Source organism: Lynx canadensis, chromosome E3 (assembly GCF_007474595.2).
Source record: "Lynx canadensis isolate LIC74 chromosome E3, mLynCan4.pri.v2, whole genome shotgun sequence".
Classification (NCBI taxonomy): domain Eukaryota; kingdom Metazoa; phylum Chordata; class Mammalia; order Carnivora; family Felidae; genus Lynx; species Lynx canadensis.
In genome coordinates, this window is record NC_044318.1 from 30,188,234 (window position 1) to 30,209,577 (window position 21,344).

The following is a 21,344-nucleotide window of genomic DNA, read 5'->3' on the forward strand; positions in this document are numbered from 1 at the left end:
GGGCCCCCAAAATGTTAGCAGACCTCAGGGTAAACCCAACGCCGACTCCCAGCTGGGCCCGGGGGCAGGGCAGAAACCCAAACTCCAATGCCCCCCCCTGCTAGGGACGGTGACCCCCACGTGGAGAGTGGCCAGGTCTTGGGGGAAATCTAGACGGGGAATTCACTTCAAGGTGACCCACAATGGCCACACGGCACGACCACAAACAGAAAACAGTCGCCCCCAGGCTCACGCTCCGTATGGATTTCCGGGCGGGCGACTCTGCACACAGACGCAGAGGCCTGAAAACATCCTGCGAGACACATCTGCACTGCCTCCAGAATCCGTCCACACCAATGCTTACTTGCTAAAAGCAAAATAAGCTTCAAAAAACTCACGTGACTCAAGACGACCCAAACTCACCGTCCCAGCCCAGATGCTTAAAGAAAAAAAGAACACAAACCAGCCAATTCCTAACCGCGAAACGAGAAAAAGGGCTTCTAATTGCAAAGAAACCGCGAGTCTGCTTGAGAATCACAACACGAAACTCAGTTCAGTCTTCCTATTTGACTAACGTGGGCAAACTGAACCAGCAGTCGCTGTGGTTCAAGAGAAGCACGCAAGCCAGAGGGCCACAGAGGAACCGGATGCTTCACGGCCCCGTAGTCTGGCAAACCTGTGCGCAAACCCCGTCTCGCCTCCCCTCGGTCACGCTCCTGCCAGCCCTCTGGGGCACTCGGGCAGACTCACCTCCACAAAACCACAGGAGGGCCGACAGATCTGCCTCTTGCCACCCCACACGACCAGTTCCTAATTACCCACCGTGGGCTCGCCAAACCTCCGCCGGTTTCCGCCGGCATCCCCAACACGCTCGACGGTCCCTCTCCCACCACCGCCTGGGGTCCTCTTGAGAGAACTCACTTTAACGTTAACCCGACCACAAACCAAATGAACCAAAAACACAACTTTGGGATGAAGAGAAGGTACACATCATACGTCCCCAAGCCAAGCAACTCTGGATTAGCCGCTCTCTTTAATTATCCACGCGGAAACATCACCCCACTGCCTGGGGAGACGGCTAAGCTCTGCCCGTCTTTGGGGCCACACGGGCCCGGTCACTTACTGGTAAGGGCGGCAAAGTGGCTGAGGCCGCATCGGATGAGGGAGACTTGGACTTCTGGGTTGAACTCCGTCAGGCCAAAGAGGGTGGGTGGAATCATTTCTGGAAGTGCAGTTTCCACGAGGTTTGGTCCTTTCCCAAGAATTCCGTAGCCCCAGACAAAAACATGTCCTTCTCCTACATTACAGCAAAAACAACGGTCAGTAAGTCAAATCAAGTGCAGCCCGCCCTCATTAGAAATTCAGACTGTACCACCAAGACGCATTATGTCCACATGGATTTTTTTTTCCCCCTCCTTGCTTGGCAAGAACATACGGACAGATACTTAAAATAATGTTTCTTTTCTCCTCTTTCTAATTCTTGCTTGTGGCGAATGTCTAGCCGGCTAGCCCACCTCACGATACAAATTTCCCCCATCTTGAGGGTCACCTGGATGGGCCCAGTTCATCAATCACGCAGAAGCCCCATGAGCACGGGGGAGGCCCAGAAGGATGGTTTTCCCCACTCTGACACTCTACGTTTCAAACGGATCGGGAGACCAAGCCAAGTACACAAAGAACCTCTGGCCCGATTTCTGCAAGTCTTAGAAATGATTCTTTTTGTCATAGAAGTTTTTAATGCTCATCAGCGACCCTAGACACTTAATCCCAGGGGCACAGGCCTCAGTATCCAGACCCTACGGCCCTTCTCCTATCTGCCTTTGTCTCCTGGCACAGCCTCACCGGGAAGGCAGGGCTGAGTCTCTGGCCGAGGCTAAGGGAGCGGGAGAGACAGCTCGGCCCCTCCGGAGGTCTGCTGTAACGGGCCAGAGTGACTGTGCCCTGTCGCTGTCGATCTGTCCACATCTGAATCACGACTATTACCTCCTGCCAACAAGTCAAGCTCTCCCTCTAGTAACTGGGCCCAGTCTAGCTGGACCTTCCCAGGGCCACGCTGCCCCCTCCCTCCCTCAGGCTAAGGTCTGTGGCTGTGACGCCAACGGACACTGACCCTTCTCCCGCCCAACCCACTGGCCGTAGGAGGGTCTCACCATTTAACACCGCACAGCCTGTGCCACCGCACGCGGCCTGCTTCACCCTGCCCACTCCTGAGAAGGGCAAGCACCGGGGCACGTTCACCTGAAGCAGAGCAAGAACCACGCTGTTAGGAAGGCAAACTCGGGAATGTTCCGTCTTGTGGACAAAGCATGGAAGTCCCGGTTTGTTCATTCAATCTACAAATATTTCCTGAACGTCCAGGATAAACTAAACATCTAACTGGGCACTGGGAATTCGACAGGGAACAGGAGACTCGGGCCCTCTCTCAGAACGGAGTCTGGTGGAGAAAGCAGAAGCCGGTCAAAATTAACATGAAATTAATCTGCGCTGAGGAGAGTCCAGGGTCTCTGAACGTCGGGGAACCTGATCTAGTTTGGGGGTAGGAGTGATCAGGGAAGGACCAGGAAGGCTTCATTTGATCCTGTGACCTGAAGGATGAGCAGAGCTAACCAGGCAAGGGGAAAGAGGACATCCCAAGGAGTGGAGATGGCACGTGCACAGGACACCTTCGGGGAGTCTGAACAAGGTCGCAGTGGCTGAGCAGACGGGGGAGGGGGGATACGGAGCGTGAGCTGGCGAGGAAGGAGGCCAGATCGGCAGGCCCGTAGGCCACAGTAAGGAGCTGGTCTCTATCCTGAGCACAATGGGGAGCCAGCAAGGTTCTGGGTAGAGAGGCAATGTCAGGGGATGTGGGAGCCAGTGGAGGACCGGGATGTGGGGGATGTGCCTGCATTCCCTGGTGGATGTACCCAACTCACAGCGCCCAGGGATGGCCAAGTGGAAATGGCAGGTGACGTTCACAGATGCGTGACCCTGAAGAACAGTGTGGGCCCAACGTGTGAGCTGGGGAGTCACTGGCACACAGCCGGTAACTGCAGCCACGGGTGCGGGTGAGACCTCTGAAGGGACCAGACACAAGGAGAGGACCTCCAACATGTAAAGCCCAGCACAGGAGGAGCACCAGAAAACGAGGCCAAGAAGAAACGACGAGGGAGTCGGGAGGGTACTTAGGAGTCATTAGAGGGGCCCAGGGAGGAGTGTTTTAACAGACAGTCAACAGCTCATGATCAGGGTCAAATGCTGCTGCGAGGTCAAGATGGATAAAGGCTGGGCTATGTTCTCCAGAGTCTTGGCTATTATGTGAGCAACACGAAGGCCCCGGTAGCCCAGTGAGAGGCTCTCTGCCAAGTGAGAAGGGTGGAAGCCAAGTGGATTGGACTGAGGAGTGAGGAGAGGGAGACAATAAGTGAATGTGGCTCTGAGAGTTGGCCCTAGAAGTGGAGGCAAGGGTGGGTGGAGATAAGGGGTGGGGGGTGGGGGGGAGTAAAGATGGGGGAAGGGGCAGGGTGGGTAGAGATGGGGGAGGGGTGGGGGTAGGACAGGGGTGGGTAGATATGGGAGAGTGGAGGGGGAGATGGGGGGGATGGAGATGGGGGAGGGGGCAGGACTGGGTGGAGACCAGGAAACCCACACAGGGCTTCTACAGACAAAGGCCACAGGGGGTCAGGTGTAAGGACGGCTGGGGAGGGACCAGTGGAGAAGGGGAGGTTGAAGCTATGGGGAAGAAGGCCCAGTAGATGGAGCAAAGCTCCCGAGAAGGCGGGAGGAGACAGGACCCGGGGCCCAGGGCGGGAGGCACCTTCCCCCAGCCCCGCCCCCTGCTACAGAAGGGGTGGGCCTGGCTGGAGTGTAAAGGGCTCGGCGTGGGAAACTGGGGGCACTCCCATCTGACAGCACGTGTTTTCTCTACTAATCGGGGGCCAGACACGACACGAGGGTCGGGGGTTTAGAGGATGAGGTGCTGCCCACTTAGCTCTCCAGCAGGACTTGGTGTTGGTGCCTCCACCGAGGCCGAACCCCGGAAAGACAGACCTGAAGTGCTTCAGTGGCGGCCACGAATCCTTTCGGAGGTACTTTCAGATGCGGGCAGCTGGAGGCTGACAGCCCCTCAGCTGACTCAGAAGGAACAGGCGGCCTCACTGATCCAGAAAGCGCCTGCCTAGACGAGGCGAGGCGGTCAGAGGGTCTCTACCTGCCCGTGCTCTGGCCCGACGCGCTCGACAGACACCGAGGAACACGCCAGCACAGGGCCTCTGGGAACACCCCGCTGCCGTCACCCACAGGACGAGGCTCGGGCCACGGTTAGAGTCGGGGCCGCGGTGGGCTGCTTCCAAGACCCGCGGCCCCCGCCCCCGCCACGCACACCCGAGTGTAACCCTGCCCTCGTGTGGGGCTGGACCCCCCGACTGGCTTCCGACAAGCAGAGTACCGGGGAAAGCAAGGCGAGGCCACTGCCAAGACTAAATTACGAAACGCTGGCTTCTGTCTCACTGGCACTCTCTCGCCCTCTCCTTTGCCTGCTCTGATGAAGGCAGCTGCCGTGTTGGGAGCTGCTACACGGAGAAGCCAGGGACCAAGGGAGCCTTGGCCGACAGTTAGTAGCCGGCTAGCCACCAGCAAGCAACTGGGGCCCCAGTCCAACAGCCCACGAGGATCCGCACCCTGCCGACAAGCACCGGGGTGGTCCTGGAAGCGGGGCTTTCGCCCGCGGAACCCTACGATGCCTGCAGCCTTTGGGGGACCAGGGCCAGAAGACCCGGCTAAGCCACCCCTGGATTCCCGATCCACAGAAACTGTGAGGTAATGAATGCGTGTTGCTTTAAACCCTTAAGTCTGGGGTTTAAACTAAGTTGGGGTTTAAACATATCGCTGATATGTCCTGACGTGTCCCCCACAGGAAGGCCGCGGGAGCCATTTTTCTCAGCACCGGTAGCAGGAAGTGCAACACTCTTCCCGAAAACAGCGTTTGTTTGTCTTATAGAAACAAAGAATCATTTACATGGGTACGTTTTCTTCTCTGCTTTGGCTACTAGGAAGCTCAGAACCAAACCTGCAACTGCTTCTAGCCGCTGTGTCGGACCCCAGGGAACGCGTTCTCCTCATCTTTTTCACTGGCTTTTAGTTTCTCTCCGTGCTGATCTCTTTATCAATATACATTTAAAACCCTCTGTACCTTGTCAGCAATTTGGTGTTATTAAGGAATAAAGTATGTTTTTTAAATAGTCCTTACCTTTTTTTTTTCAGTTTACTTATTTATTTGGAGAGATAGACAGTAAGGCACAGAGAGGGAAAGAAAGAAACCCAAGCAAGATCCACGCCCAGCACGGAGCCTGACGCGGCACTCGACCTCACGACCTCGAGATCATGATCTGAGCCGAAATCGAGAGTCAGACGCTTAGCGGGCTAAGCCACTCAGGCACCCCAGTCCTTATCTTTTAGAAATATGTATGGAGACTTTTATGGATAAAATATGACGTCTGACCTGAGCCTAGGTGGCTCAGTCGGTTAAGCGTCCAACCCTTGGTTTCGCCTCAGTTCACGATCTCATGGTTTGTGGAGTTTGAGCCCCGCCTCGGGCTCTGGGCTGACGGTGCAGAGCCTGCTTGGGATTCTCCGTCTCCCTCTGCCGCACTCACTCTCAAAAATAAATAAACTTAAAATATATACACAGACCTGGGATTTACTCAGAATAATCCAGGGCAGAGGAGCAGATGGCAACAAAAACTGGCCATTAGGGCATGGGGCTTTTTTTGGGGGGGAGGGGGGGAGGAAGTGCGGCAGGTAATGAAACTGTTCTGGGATTAGCCCACTGCACAACCTGGGACTCCACTAAAACCCACCAAATTCTACACTTGAAAATGGTGAATTATATCTGTTTTCTTCTTTTTAAATGGGCCATTAGTTGGTAATCGTTGAACACGGCTGAGATACATAGAGATTAATCATGCAGGGAGCTCTACTTTTGGTTTTTATTTGCAACTTCCCTTAACATTTAAAATCCTGCCGTACTGTACTGACTGCGGGTGACTCCCTTCAGTGAGGAGGAGGGCGCGGTGACCGGAGAGGCCACGGGCAGTGGCTTCTGAAGTACTGAGTGTCCCACTGCTTGTGGCGAGGGGGCGGGGGACACAGGCGTCCTCATCCAGGTGCACACTCAGGATCTACACCCTTTTGGGGCACTCATGTTACACTGCAATAAAAAAGCACAGGGCGACCCCACGGGAATGACATGAACAGCCTCGTACCCCTCGTGAGACGGGGTACACGGCCACACCTATCAGCCTGCTCTAGACCAGGACTATCGCATCAAAGGGTTGATAACGATGGCTTTGAACCCACGCTTTCTTTCCGGACTCCAACGAGATGGCCAAGAAGAGGCGGTCTTACAGGTGGCCAGGCCTTCACAGCCTGAAGGCCACACTTTGCTGAAGAACTTCTTATAAACACCCTTAACGCTTCGTCGTCTCCAAATCCCCCAGCCCGGCCGTAAGCGACCGCATACCTGCGTGGAGTCCGTGACAGAGGCCAGCTGCAGGTACTCGGAGTTTCCCCAACCGAAGAGGCCACCCTCAGCAGACACGGCCAGGCAGCAGTCACCGTAGGTGGCAAGCTGGACGACGTGTACCCCGGCCAGGTCTCCGCCCAGCTTGGTGGGTACGCTGGTGATATTGTAGTGACCCAGACCTAATACAGTGGGGAAGCGTTACTCTCGATTACCGACTCTTGGGACACTTTCGCAGACTTACCGCGCGCCAAGCACAGTTTTGAACGCTTAACAAACATCAGCTCGGAAATGAGAATCTGCCTCTGCACTGTCTGCAACTTCCTTCCCCGGGCTCACTCAGTGCAGGATAAACACATAACAGTCATTGTTTATTCGTAAAACCCTTGAGACGGAGTCTGATTCACGCGAGAAACCCCTGTGAGACAGAATACCACTACAGTGAGACCAGAAGACCCTATGACAACACACACAAAGAATTCTCAACCAGCAATCTCTAATGTACTGCTGGACTAGTGAGAAGATAAAGGACGTCTCCGAGAGGGTATCCCACCTCAACCCCCCAACATCGCCCCCCAAACAGCAAACCGAAACTGGCAAACTGGCATGGCAGAGGAAAAGACAGGGCTGGCCAGAGGATATCAGGACGCATATCGCTGCCAGCACTGTGATGGCGTTAAGCCCTGGGCAGACCAAGGCAAAATGCACAGCACAGACTCCCACTTTAAACCAGGCTTCTGTAAATAAACATTTTAAAAAAACAAAAACAAAAACAAAAACACAGGGGTGCCTGGGTAGTTCAGTCCGCTGAGCGTCCGACTTCGGCTCAGGTCACGATCTCACGGTTTGTGGGTTCGAGCCCCGCTCTGGGCTCTGCGGTGACAGCTTTGAGCCTGGAGCCTGCTTCAGATTCTGTGTCTCCCTCTCTCTCTCTCTCTCTCTCTCTGCCCTTCACCCACTTGTCCCCCCCCCCTCAAAAATAAACAAACATGTTTTTAAATAAAAATAGGCCAGGCTTCCGCAAAGGGACCCAGAGCAGCATCAGAATGGCAGCACCCTTTAGCAACAGGTAAAAGCAAATCCGAATCCTCCCTGGAGGAAATCATCTCCAATTAAGGCCCTGAGAGCTTCCACCAATTCAATTCAATGAAATATGAGCCCACAGTCAAAACTTACTAAACACATAAGGAAGGATGCCCCTATGAGTCAGAGAGTAAACTGAACCAACAAACTACCAATTGACGGCCTCCGGGTTTCAGACCCTGGGATTATGATATACAAAATAAAAATAACTCTGTGTGCAATGTTTACGCAAATAAAAGCAGGAATACGAGGCTATCGAAAATGGCCAGGTACATCTGAAAAGGAAGCAATAAGAAATGAAAAAAAAAAGACAGTTAAAATTCAAAATCCAAACAGATGGACAAAAAGGCAAGCCACCGTCTGGAAGAAAACACATACAACACTAGAACTGCAAAGAATACAGATGAGGGTAAAGAATTCCTAAAAATCAATAAGCAAAAGACACATAAGTCAACAAATGAGCAAAGAACACCATGTACATTTCAGAGAAGAGAAAATAAGGCTGGCTTATAAACGTGTAAAACGGTGGTCACTCTCAAGCAGTTTTTCGGAAAACGAAATTGAAACCTCAATGAAATACTATGTCACACCCACGAGACAGGGAAAAACTTCGAAGTGGACGATACCAAGCCCTGACGAGGCAGTGAAACACCACCCCGTGGCCGGGGGTGACTTATTACAACTATTTTGGAAAACAACCGTTTGAAAACAGCTCTAACCCACGGCCACTCAAGGCATCTTCACGAGAGCGACGAGAGCTGTGGAACACGTGACCAAGGAGACAGACAGACGGCCCCGGAAGCACTGCTTGACATGTAACAAAAAGTTGTAAACCATCCAAACATCCATCAACACGAAACTGAATAAATGGAGGTATATTCCGTGGTAGGATGTCATCCAGCTATAAACATGGACTGCATTCAGCAAAGAAGCAGAATACAAAATCAACACAAAGAAATCAGCTGCCTTTCTCAACACTAACAATGAGCAATCCAAAAAACAAAATTAACGGGCGCCTGGGTGGGTCAGTTGGTTACGCCTCTGACTCTTGATTTCGGGTCAGGTCGTGATCCTGGGGTCACAGGATTGAGCCGCACAGTCAGCACCTGGGATTCTCTCTCTCCTCTCTCTGCCCCTCTCCCACTTGTGCACGTGCACACATGTGCATTCTCGTTCTCTCTCTCAAACAAATATTTTTTAAAAAAAGAAAAAATAATTAAAGAAGACAATTCTATTTACAGTAGCATCCAGAAGAATAAATACTCAGGAATTAACTCAACCAGCGATGTCAAAGACGTGTACAAGGAAAACTATGAAATACTGCTGACGGAAATTAGAGAAGGCATAAATATGTGAAAAGAACATCTTATGTTCATGGGCTAACAGATCTAATGTTGTTAGGACGTCATTACTATTCAAAGTGATCTACAGATTCAATGCCATCTCTAACAAAATCCCAATAATGCTTTTTACAAAAATATTTATCCTATTATTCATACGAAATCTCAAAGGACCCTAAATAGCCAAGTGATCTTGGGACGACTCACACTTCCTGATGTCAAAGCTGCAACAGTGCAAACAGGGTGGCAGTGGCATACAAGACAGACATATAAACCAACGGAATAGAACAGATAGCCCAGGAATAAGCCTTTGCCTTTATGATCATGTGATTTTTGACAAGAGTCCCAAGACCGATGGGGAAAGGGTAGTCTTTTCAACAAATGGTGCTACGAAAACTGGATATCCACCTGCACAGGAATGAAGTTGGGCGCCTACCTAACACCATGTACAAAAGTTAACTCCAAATGGATCAAAGACCTACACACAAGAGTGAAAACCATAAAGCTCTTAGGAGAAAAACAAAGAGCGAGAGCTTAACGACACCGGGTTTGACAACGACTTCTTGGAAATGACCCCAAAGGGATAGGCAACAAAAAACAGACAAACCGGACTCACTATCAACAGGGTAAGAAGGCAACCCACGGAATGGCAGAAAACATGTGCAAATCATGTATCTGATAAGGGATCAATATCCAGAACATAGAGAGAACTCCTAAAACTCTACACCACCACCAACAAACAAACAAAGAAAACAAAACCCAAAACCCCAAACAACCCGATTAAAAACTGGGCAAAAGGACTGGAACACACGTTTCTCCAAAGAAGACATCGAAATGGCTGATAAGCCCAGAAAATGATGATCAACATCACTGAACACTAAGGAAATGCAGATCAGAACCATGAGTTATCAATTCACATCCATTAGGACAGCTTCCATCAAACAAAACAAAAGTTAAAAGTGGCCACCTGGGGCGCGCGGCTGGCTCGGTCAGTGGAGCGTGTGACTCTTGATCTCAGGGTTGTGAGCTCGAGCCCCACGCTGGGTGTGGGGATTACTTAAAAATGAAAATCTTTCTTTTTTTTCATTCCTTTTTTTTTTTTTAAAGTTTAGCTTATTCATTTTGAGAGACAGTGAGCGAGCCAGGGAGGGGCAGAAAGAGAGGGAGAGAGAGAGAATCCCATGCAGGTTCTGCACTGCCAGCACAGAGCCCGATGCAGGGCTCGAACCCATTAACCATGAAAGCATGACCTGAGCTGAGATCAAGAGTCGGACGCTTACCCGACTGAGCCACCCAGGCGCCCCTGAAATAGGTCTCAAAAGTCTACGTCTTTAATTGGGTAGTACTCTCACAAGTGTTGATTTTATTATCACGTTTTATAATTTACATTTATGTTGCCTATCGCTATTTTATTTTTTGTATTTAAAGATTTTTAACTAATCTCTACACCCGACAGGAGGCTCGAACTCACAACCCTGAAGCCAGAAGTCGTATGTTCCACCGAGCCAGCCAGACGCCCCACCTGTTTTTATTGAGATAAGGTTCACATGCCACAAGTTCACCACTTCCACTCTTCTGAAGTGCACAACTCAGTAGTTTTTAGTACATTCACGATGTTGTGCCACCGTCACCTTTAATGAATTTAAGAACATTTTCGTCACCCAGAAAGAAATCCCCTCCCCGTTAAGCAGTCATTCCTCACTTCCCACCTCACCCTCAGCCCTGGAAGCCACTATACTTTCTGTCTCCATGGATTTGCCTCTTCTGGGCACTTCATATCAATGGAATCCCACAACATGTGAGCTTCTGTGTCTGCCTTCTTGCACTTAACAGCATGTTTTCAAGGTTCATCCACGTTGTAGCGTGCATTAGGGCTTCGTTCCTTTTTAGGGCTGAATGATATTCCATTGTATGCATATACTGCATTTGGGGGCTTGGTTGGGTTAGCTTGACTTTGGTTTGGTCTGGTCTGGAAAAGGCCCAACGCAATTCGTCTCCAATCCTTCCCTGCACCGTCCCCGGGATTCCCCGTGCAGCTGAGCGGGTGAGCGGCGTGTGCGAATCCGGGTTTAGGGGGATCTGAAGTCCGAGTGTGCGACTCTGAGTTCGATGCCCTGGAAGTGCTTCCACAGGGCGCTAGGCAGTCCGTATAGCACACGACTGGCAAGGGTATTTGTGTAAATGACACCTGCTATGGGACGGACGTGAGGAGAGCAGGCATTCGGGGTTGGGCCGTGGACAGAGATAAATGAGGCTGTGCTTACTTCTTCCACTGCTGGAATTTTTCCCTGGTGTGTTGGCTTTTTTTTTTTTTTTTAATTTGTTTATCTTTTGACACCCCCCCCCCCTTTTAAATAAAATGAATGCGTGCCGTTTATCCATTCAACAGCTGATGGACATTTGGGCTGTTTCTACTTTTTGGCTGTCATAAGGAATGTTGCTGTGAACATTTGTGCACAAGTTTTTGTGTAGACAAATGTTTTCATTTCCCGTGGGTCCCCGGCTAGGGGTGGGACTGCTGGGTCAGATGGTAATTCTATGCTCAACTCTCTGAGCACCAGCCAAACTGTTTTCCACTGCAGCTGCACCATTTGACAATCCCCCCAACAATGTCTGAGGGTGCCAATTTCTCCTAAGCCTTGCCAACGCTTGTTATTTTCTGGGTTTTTTAAATAGTAACCATCCTAATAGATGTGAAGTGGTATCTCATTGTGATACCAATTTGCATTCCCCTAATGACTAATTAATGAGGATCTGTTCCACATGTTTATTGGCCATTGGTAGATCTTTGGAGAAATGCCTTCACAAAACTTTTGCCACTTTTTTTTTTATTTATGTATTTTTGGGAAAGAGCAGGGGGGAGGCAGAGAGAGAGGAAGACAGAATCCCAAGCAGGCTCTTGCACTCGACACGGGGCTCAAACCCACAAACCATGAGACCACGACCTGAGCCGAAATCAAGGGCCAGACGCTTAACCAACTGAGCCACCCAGGTACACTATCTTTTGCCATTTTTGAATTAGGTTGTTTTATCTTGCTATTGGGTTGTAAGAGCTCTTTATATATTCTGGTCCTAGACCCTTATCAAATATACAACTTACGAATATTCCTTCCCATTCCGTGGGTTATTTTTTCACTTTCTTGGTAGCATCCTTTGATGCATAAAACTTTTTCATTTTTGTAAGCCCAATTTACCTATTTTTCCTTTTTTGGTTATGCTTCCGGGGTCATATTTAAGAAATTGCTGCCTAATCTGAGGTCACAAAGATTATACCCACGTTTTCTTCTAAAAGTTTTACAGTGTTAGCTCTTAAGTGGACTTTGATCCATTTTGAGTTCAAGTTTATTTATTTATTATCTTGAGAGAGCACGCATGCGTGCACACACGAGTGGGGGAGGGGCAGAGAGAGAGGGAGAGAAAGGGGGAGAGAGGGAGAGAGAGGACCCCAAGCAAGTTCCACACTGTCAGCACAGAGCCCGATGCAGGGCTCGAATTCACGAACCACAAGATCATGACCTGAACCAAAGTCAGATGCTTAAACGACTGAGCCACCCAGGTGCCCCATTTTGAGTTCATTTTTATAGATGGTGTAAGGCAGAGGTTCAGGTTCGTTCTTTGGCATGTATGTAACCAGTTGTCCCAGCACCATTTGTGAAAGACTTTTCTTTCCCTCACTGAATGGTCGTAGCATTCTTGTCAAAAATAATGGATCACATAAAGAAACTACGGTATACAGGTACAATGGAATATTACTCAGCCAGAAAAAATAATGAAATCTTGCCATTTGCAACAACATGGATGGACTCTGACAGCATTATCCTAAGTGAAATAAGTCAAACAGAGAAACACAAATACTGTATGGTCTCATATATATGTGGAATGAATGAACGAAAGAGAAAGAAACGGTGAAGGAAAGGCAGACAAACAAGCTCATAGATCCAAGAGAACAGACTGGTGGTTGCCAGAGGTGGGGGTGGGGTGTGAGCAAAGTGGGTAAAGGTAGAAGCTTCCAGTTATAAAATAAGTAAGTCCTGGGGATGCAATGTACAGCATGACAACTACAGTTAATAATACTGTACTGCAGGGTGCCTGGGAGGTCTGACTCTTGATTTTGGCTCAGGTCATGATCCCAGAGTCATGGGATTGAGTCCCACATTGGGGCTCAGCATGGAACCTGCTTAAGATTCTCTCTCCCTCTGCCCCTCCCCGACTCGTGCTCAAGTGCGCGCGCTCTCTCTCTCTCTCTCTCTCTCTCTCTCTCTCAAAAAATAAAAATAAAAAAGGGCACCTGGGTGGCTCAGTCGGTTGGGCATCTGACTTCAGCTCGGGTCATAATCTCACAGTCTGTGGGTTTGGGCCCCGCGTTGGGCTCTGTGCTGACAGCTCGGAGCCTGGAGCCTGCTTCCAATTCTGTGTCTCCCTCTCTCTCTGCCCCTCCCCTGCTCACGCTCTGTCTCTCTCTCTGTTTCTCAAAAATAAATAAACATTAAAAAAAAATTTAAATAAGACGAGCACATAAAATCACACCTATGGTATTATTATGATATAAGAGATGTACATGCGTGAACAATAACTGGAAGAAAACACAAAACAGTGAACAAAGGTGATTTGATGCAGTGGTAGGATGATGGAGGATTTACACAACACCGAAGTCTTAAATTTGAAAAACAAAACACACACAAAAAAGAAATAACTCTTAAATGTGAAGGCCCTCCCTTCAGACAAATACCAAAACAAGAAAAGGATTAGATAAGCAGGGTTAATACCTCCCGCCCTTAATCACATTCTCCTCAAAACAGTGAAAACCGAGCTCCCTTTAGATGGCATTTGTGCAGCTGTTTGTTGAGCAGCGGCAGTAACCCTGTCCCCAACCCTTCATGGGTTGTTCGCCGTGGGAGCCGGGGGTGAGGGGAAGGAGACAGAAGAGTCTAAGGAAGGGGGGGTTCTGGCCCACGAGAGCCCTACAGCCCACAGCCCCTGGGGCGCCACCCCGGGGTGGGGGTAGGTCACCCACCTGTTTGCCCGTCGGCACCCCAGCCACACGAGTACACCTCTCCTTTATCTGTTAGGAACAGGCTATGGTCCTGGCCACAGACGACCTACCGGACAGAGAGGAGGCTGATGAGAAGAAATCCACGGAGGCGCAGGATCCCGGGGGACGGACCCACAGCTTGCCACGTGCCCTACAGCAGCGAGCGACACGGCCGGGTCCGGCAGGCTGCCCCGCTCGGCCTCCGCACCTTACTCATCCCCAGTCCGCCTCAGCCTGGCGTTTGCGTCCCGCTCCCCGAAACTGCTCCTGCTACAGCCAAGTGCCGGACGTGCCGAGGAGACCCTCCCCTCCGCCCCACCCCTGGGGAACCTCTCCCTTCTCCGTAAGCCTTTCTTTCCCCCCTTCCGCTCCTCTGCCTCTCTCTTTGGCTCTAGCTCACCATCTGCCCTTCCGAGCCTTCAGGCTGCACCTCCTTCTGCCATGAAACCTTTCCTACCACCCAGCCCCGGTCTATCTGATAAACCTGCTCTCCCTCCCACTCCACCCCTGGCAGACTTAACAGACCTCCTGCGCTCAGAGCCCTTCGTGTACGCACCCGCTTACGTATCTAAGGATTTTTCATAAGTACTTACCACGTGCCAGGCACTGCACCAGGGATGGAAATAAAATGGTGGGCCAGATGCAGCCAGCCTGGGACACACACACAGCGCTGTGGGACACTGTGACACAGCTAGCCTCGCTTGTCTCTGCCCCCTAGAGGGTTACCCCCAAACCTTATTACACTCTGTACCCCCATAACCTAGTGTAAATCAACACTCTCCTGACCTACAGGAGGCAGCCGAGACTTTTTACTAGAATAATTCACCAATTCAGAAAACCGCCCTAACCGAGTTGCCGTCACCCCACCCAGCTTTCACCCCTGCAAAAGCACCCCCGGGGGCTGGCTGAGTGGCTCTCAGCACGTGTCCCTTACCTGAACCACCTGACCTTCGAAGTCCTGCAGTCTAGTGACTCTGTGACTTTCGCTGCAGCCAGAAGCAATGTGGGGAGAAACAAGAGATATGGTCACGGCGAGCACTGTGTGGTCCTGCCCCCTCTTGTCACCCCTGATGGCAGCCCCCCACGGGCACACAGTAACTATTAGGGAAATTCAAGTAGGCTCCACACCCAATGTGGGCCTGGAACTCACGACCCTGCGATCAAGAGTCACACAGTCTACTGACTGAGCCAGCCAGGGGTCCCCCCTTTGGCAATTTTAATACGATGTCAGAGATGAGACTGCTATTTAGACCCAACAGTATAATGTGAGGAAGGAGAGGGGAATTCTTTTAAAGACTAAAACAAACAAGGGGCTCCTGGGTGGCTCAGTTGGTTGAGCGTCCGTCTTCGGCTCAGGTCATGATCTCACAGTTCGTGGGTCTGAGACCACATTGGGCTTGCTGCCGTCAGCGGGGAGCCCACTTTGAATCCTCGGTTCCCCTGTCTCTCTCTGCCTCTACTCTGCTCATGCTCTCTAAAAAATAAGCAACATTTAAAAAAGTTTATGTGTTATATATATATTATACATATTATATATTATATTTTATATTTTATATTATATATATTTTATATATTACCTACATATTTTATATATTACATATATATTATATATATATATAAACACATAAAGAATGGAACAGAGAGGAATTTCAGTTAATTAATTTGGTAAAAATAAAAAACTAATTGGAGGGGCACGTGGGAGGCTCAGTCGGTTAAGCATCCAACTCTTGATTTTGGCTCAGGTCATGGTCTCACGGTTTGTGAGTTCAAGCCCCACATCAGGCTCTGCACGGAGCGTAGAGGCTGCTTGGGATTGTCTCTCTCCCTCTACCCTTCTCCCCTACTTGTCACTCTCTCTCTCTCAAAATAAATAAATAAACTGGGGAGCCTGGGTGGCTCGGTTGAGCATCCAACTTCAGCTCGGGTCATGATCTCACGGTTCGTGGGTGTGAGCCCCACGTCGGGCTCTGTGCTGACCGCTCAGAGCCTGGAGCCTGCTTTCGGATTCTGTGGCTCCCTCTCTCTCTGCTCCTCCCCCACTCATACTGTCTCTCTCTCTCTCTCTCTCTCTCTCTCTCTCTCAAAAATAAACATTGAAAAAAAATTTTTTTAATAAATAAACTTAAAAAAAAAACCTAACTGGAAATAAGTTCTACACACCACAATCAACACTAGTCTGCCCTCCCTTCCACCAAGCTAATGTCCAGAGCTCAACCCACAACGGAACAATGGCACAGCTTTCCAGTGACTTCTCACCGCCCCTCTCAGGCATCAGGAAGCCTGCAGTTCCCTGCTCCATGGGTCCATCACTTAGTAACCACACGAGAAACGTTAAATGCTTAACGCAACTCGGGGAAGGGCAGTCCTTTGGGGAACTCACCTGTAAATTTCATCTTCGACCACGTTTCTTCCACACTGCCCGTAAGAATTGTTTCCCATGCTGAAGACTGAAGAACACCACCACCGATTAAAACCATTCTGCAGGTTCACGGGATCCCTGCACGTCAGGACTGCAAGGCGGTCTCGGAAGTGGTCTTAGTCCAACCGCTCATCCTCACCGCCTCCTGACCTCCTTCTCTGACAACCCCAGCCCGGCAGGCACACCCACAGGCGTGCTGGGGTCTAGCCCCGCACCGACAGCCTGGGCCACCGTGACTGTTCCTTCTGCCTTCCCCTCCAGGCCCTCGTCCCACCTCTCGAGAACTCCACGTTTTGAGGCCAGCCCATCCTGGGGAAGGCCCCAACACCCCCACTCCCTGGACCTGTCACTAGGTTGCCCTCCACGTCAAAGCTACTCTTGAAAGAGTTCCTGAACGCCACCGTTGCCTTCTCCCGCAAAGCATGCTTAGCCAGAAAGTGAAATTGGAAAAATCTAGTCCAGTTGGCCTTTCCGTAGACACCATCGGTCTTCTGGCGAAAGTCAGTGTTATCTGGACTCCAGAAGCCCACCAAATGAAACAAGTATTAGCAAATGGGCTTCTTTCAGTACAAGAGAAAGAGCTGTCTCCACACGCGCACGCGCACACACGCCCACACAGCCCAGCTCGGGGACTTCACGGCAAAGCGAGCAGGAGGCCTTGCTGCGGTATGCGCGGTCACATTTCCAAATCCCTAAGGTTTTCGAAGAATCGCAGAGAGGAGAGAACACAAAAGAGCTAGCAGAGTCTGCCCAACGTGGTGACCCTGAGCCATCCTACCGATTCTCTGGGGAAGTGCCAACAGCCTCACTGATTGAGGTGCGGTTCAAGCAAACGAGCCACTGTGGACCCAAGGGCAACCGCGCGGCTCCCCCACTCCCCCGGGGAACCCGGAGCAGGCCCGTTCACCTCCTTCGCGGTCTGTGAGGATGAGGGAATGGGCTCTGCCGCACGAGACCTGCAGCACCTGCGTGTCCTGGGGTCTGTCCAGAGGCAGCGGCACAGGCGAGGGCTCCAGCACATACTCGTATCCCCTGGCTGAAACGAGGACGGCCAGCGTCACAGCACGTCACACTGGCGGAGAGGCACAGCGCTTCAGACGTTAGAGATCACCCCCCACACCACACTGCCCCGCGGCCAGAGATCAGAGTGGCTACTCAAGGCACGCAGGCGAGGGGCAGAGCAAAGCCCAGAGGCCCAGTCCCCATTTCTGGACCCACGACACCCTCCAGGACGCATCGGGCGGCTGAAAATCAGAGTCTAATTAGCCTTCCTGCGTCAGCAAGCACCGTTTGCGCCCCAAGAAAGGAAAGCATTTTGCTCCTGTCATACCCACTACCGTTTCTCAGGAAGGAAAACAGCAGCATATACTGGACGATACCGCTTATGTTAAAGCTGCTTATGCTAGAAGGAGGCAGAAAGAGCGCGTAGAGGCATCCGCGTGCCTATACGCTAAATCCCTCTAGAAGGAGACGCTGGAAGCTGTGGACAGGTTGTCTTCCCGGGGAAAAACCGTGTGGCTAGGAGGGCAGAGGCAGAGAGCAGCCTTTTCACCATACATTCTACCCACTGTTGGGATTCTAAAGGTACACGAATATGCTCTCTAGTCAAAAAAAAAAAAAAAATTTTTAGGGGCAGCTGGCCGGTTCAATCGGTAGTGCGTGCGACTTGATCTCAGGGATTGTGAGTTCCAGCCCCATGTTGGGTGTAGAGCTTTAGTTAATTAATTAATTAATTAATTAGGAATTTCTCATTTAATTTAATTTTATTATTTATCATCTTTTTTTTAGGAAAATGTGAATTTTAAAAATTTTTTTTTTCAATGTTTATTTATTTTTGGGACAGAGAGAGACAGAGCATGAACGGGGGAGGGGCAGAGAGAGAGGGAGACACAGAATCGGAAACAGGCTCCAGGCTCTGAGCCATCAGCCCAGAGCCTGACGCGGGGCTCGAACTCACGGACCGCGAGATCGTGACCTGGCTGAAGTCGGACGCTTAACCGACTGCGCCACCCAGGCGCCCCTGGAAAATGTGAATTTTAAATAAGCAAGTAAGGGAGAACGTTTTTTAGAAGTCACTCTACAGAAGAACCCTAATGTTCTTTACAGTCCTGCAGGAGAAGCCAGAATGGCCTACGTGGGGAATTCCCCTCACAGGTTTTAAACAAAGAGCTTTTCATTTTAACATCTGTAATGTTGACTGAGGTTAAGGTCTGCGAGTACCAGTTCTCAACGTGTCACTAACAACTCCCGTGGTTTCTCCTATGGACCCCATGTTTAAAAAGACTCTACCGAAAAAACGGCACTGTTACGGTCACAAGAGCACACTTGCTCATTTGTATTCATCAGCGACTGATAGAATATTCAGAGACACCTTTCGATCAGCATGGAGTAACTGCTTTATCACTATGAGATGATGTCATTCGAGGCAAAATCAAAGAAACTGGGCAATGCTGTCAGCAGACACAGTCTTATTAGCTGAAAATATGTGGTGCTTCCAAATACTAAAGAGTGACTCACATACCCCATTACTATCTGCATAGAGCCTGAAGGGCCTGGGAAGCAGTAATTACCTAACATTTAAAAGGAATCTGGCTCTAAAAAAGAGGGGAGGGAGGGAAGGAAGGAAGGAAAGAGGGAAGGGTTGGAGGGTCAGTGGGTGGGTCCGGCTCTAAATGCAGCCATCAATTGACAGGAAATACAGAGGACAGAGGATCGTGTTAAATGGCACCACAGGGATACATTCAGCAAACTCCAGACTGGAGAATTCTATAGGGTAACCAATGTGATTTCTCTTCTTTTTGTTTTTATTTTTTAAAGATTTTATTTTTACATAGTCTCTGCTCAACCGACTGAGCCAGCCAGGCGCCCCTCGTTTCTTTGTTTCACAAATAAAGCTGGATGACTTCTTGCCAAAGTCATTCCTTCGGCCAATAAGCTTCAAGGAAAAAAAGATTAAAATAGACTTAAAAGAAGTCTTATCAACGGGGGGCGCCTGGCTGGCTGAGTCGGGACAGCCTGTGACTCTTGGTGTCCCCTGAGTTCCAGCCCCACGCTGGTGTGGAGTCTACTTAACTAAATAAATCCGTACATACATGCGTACATTGGTCTTATCAACTGATTGCAATGCCGGGACCTTATCTGGATACTGATTCAAACAAATGTTTAAAAACTGAAATAAAAATCTACCGACATTGATGAGACAACTGACCGCTTGAACACTGACTGGATATTTGATAATATGAAGGGATTGTGTTGTTCATTATTTTTATGCACTTGCCGTTTTTTAAGGGTCTTTTATTTATTTATTTTTTAGATACATACTGAAATGTTTACTAATGAAATTAACAATGTTGGGATTTGCTTCAAAACAAATCAGGATTGAGTTGGAAACTGAAGCTGGCCACAGGACATGGCATGCTTTACAGGACTCGGCCCATGTCTGTGCGTGCCTCCCAGTAAAGGGCACAGCAAATGGAATGTGGCATCTCACAGCCGAGACTTCAGGACTGACTTATAAAAGACTCTCGATATAAAACTAAGTGGGAAAAGGCAGAAAACATACAGTGATCCAAACTGTGCAAAAAAAAGGCACATGACTAAGAGAACAAGGAAACAACAAAAAGGTTTATCCAGGCGGTAAAGGTACAGCCGGCCCCCCCTTAACCGTGTGGGATACATTCCAAGACCCCCAGTGGATGCCTGAAACCTCAGATAGGACCAAACCCCATATATACTGTTTTTTCCTGTACGTACGTATCCATGATAAAGGATAAGTTATAAACTAGACTCAAAAAGAGGAATATCCTTGCTTATCAGCAAATGCTCTTTAGCCTAAAGGTTCAGTGTTCTTCCCAATGAGGCTGATAATCTAGTCCAGATGGTCTCAAATAACATCCGTTTAAGACGCTATCTTTTCTGTTGTCCCAGTCTGGCTTATGTAATCATGTTCTGGAAAACAAAAGGGAGCTCTCTCAGACCAATCACAGCACAGGGAAGCCAAGGTGAGAACACTCACTAGTATCCTTGCGGCTCCTGTGAAATCCAAGCTGGGAATCTTTGTTGAGTCCCATGCCCCAGACTTTCGTAACATCCTTGGTTTTAGAGGACAGCAATGTGAATCCGTAGCCACAGGCAGCAGATGAAATCTGAAAAAGAGTTCCATGAAACACTGATTTGTGATAATCGAGTTTTCTCAGCAATAAATGAAGGTTCTTTACCCAAAGAACACGTGCTATTAACGTAGCAAGTTAACATTTTTAAGATTTCCTTTTTAATTAATCTCTACACCCAACATGGGGCTCGAACTACAATCCCTGAAATCAAGGGTCCCATATTCTACCAACTGAGCCAGCCAGGTACCCCAAGTATAGCGACTAACATTTGCCGAACATTTATTGTGTTGATATGTAGTATCTCACTTAATCTTCATAAACACCCGAGAACGAGTTATTATCATCAACCCCATTCACCACGACACGGTCTTACATGGTAGTAAAGTGAAAACTGCCTTTGTTTGAATCTCAGGTCTACCCCTTACCAGCTCTGTGACCTGAGACAGATCACCTCTCTGTAAAACAGAAATAGTAATAGTGTCTCTCGTACTGGGTTGTTGTAAGGACTAAATGAGTTAATAAAGCTGAAGCCTTATGATAAATAGTATGCGACTTCACCTAGAGCTCTACAATGTCCTGGTAATTATTATTGTTGTAGTAATAACAGTACTCTGCAGATGGGAAAACTGAGGTTCCTAGAGATTAACTACAGGCTATTGCTTCCAGAGAGCATGCTCTTAACCCTTATGTGGCACTGGGACATTCTCAAACCAGTGCCTGAAGAAGAATTCGTATCACAGCTACGGTGAATTTATTTATTATTTTTTTAAGATTTTTTTTAATGTTTTAATTTATTTTTGAGACAGAGAGAGACAAAGCATGAGCAGGGGAGGGGCAGAGAGAGAAGGAGACACAGAATCGGAAGCAGGCTCCAGGCTCC

The 21,344-nt window shown here is 49.4% G+C and overlaps 1 protein-coding gene across 1 annotated transcript in view; it reads right to left on the bottom strand.

The window, feature by feature from the left end:
• The window catches only part of RCC1L (RCC1 like), a 33,850-nt gene that overhangs the window by 7,880 nt on the left and 4,626 nt on the right, over window positions 1-21,344 (bottom strand). Inside the window, exons 2-9 of the mRNA XM_030300294.1 lie at window positions 20,368-20,497; window positions 17,260-17,388; window positions 16,314-16,380; window positions 14,868-14,919; window positions 13,916-14,000; window positions 6,479-6,660; window positions 2,130-2,217; window positions 1,103-1,276 (exon numbers count right to left, since the gene is read on the bottom strand). Of these exons, the coding sequence (XP_030156154.1) occupies window positions 1,103-1,276; window positions 2,130-2,217; window positions 6,479-6,660; window positions 13,916-14,000; window positions 14,868-14,919; window positions 16,314-16,380; window positions 17,260-17,388; window positions 20,368-20,497 (907 nt within the window). The remainder of the gene's footprint in view (window positions 1-1,102; window positions 1,277-2,129; window positions 2,218-6,478; window positions 6,661-13,915; window positions 14,001-14,867; window positions 14,920-16,313; window positions 16,381-17,259; window positions 17,389-20,367; window positions 20,498-21,344) is intronic.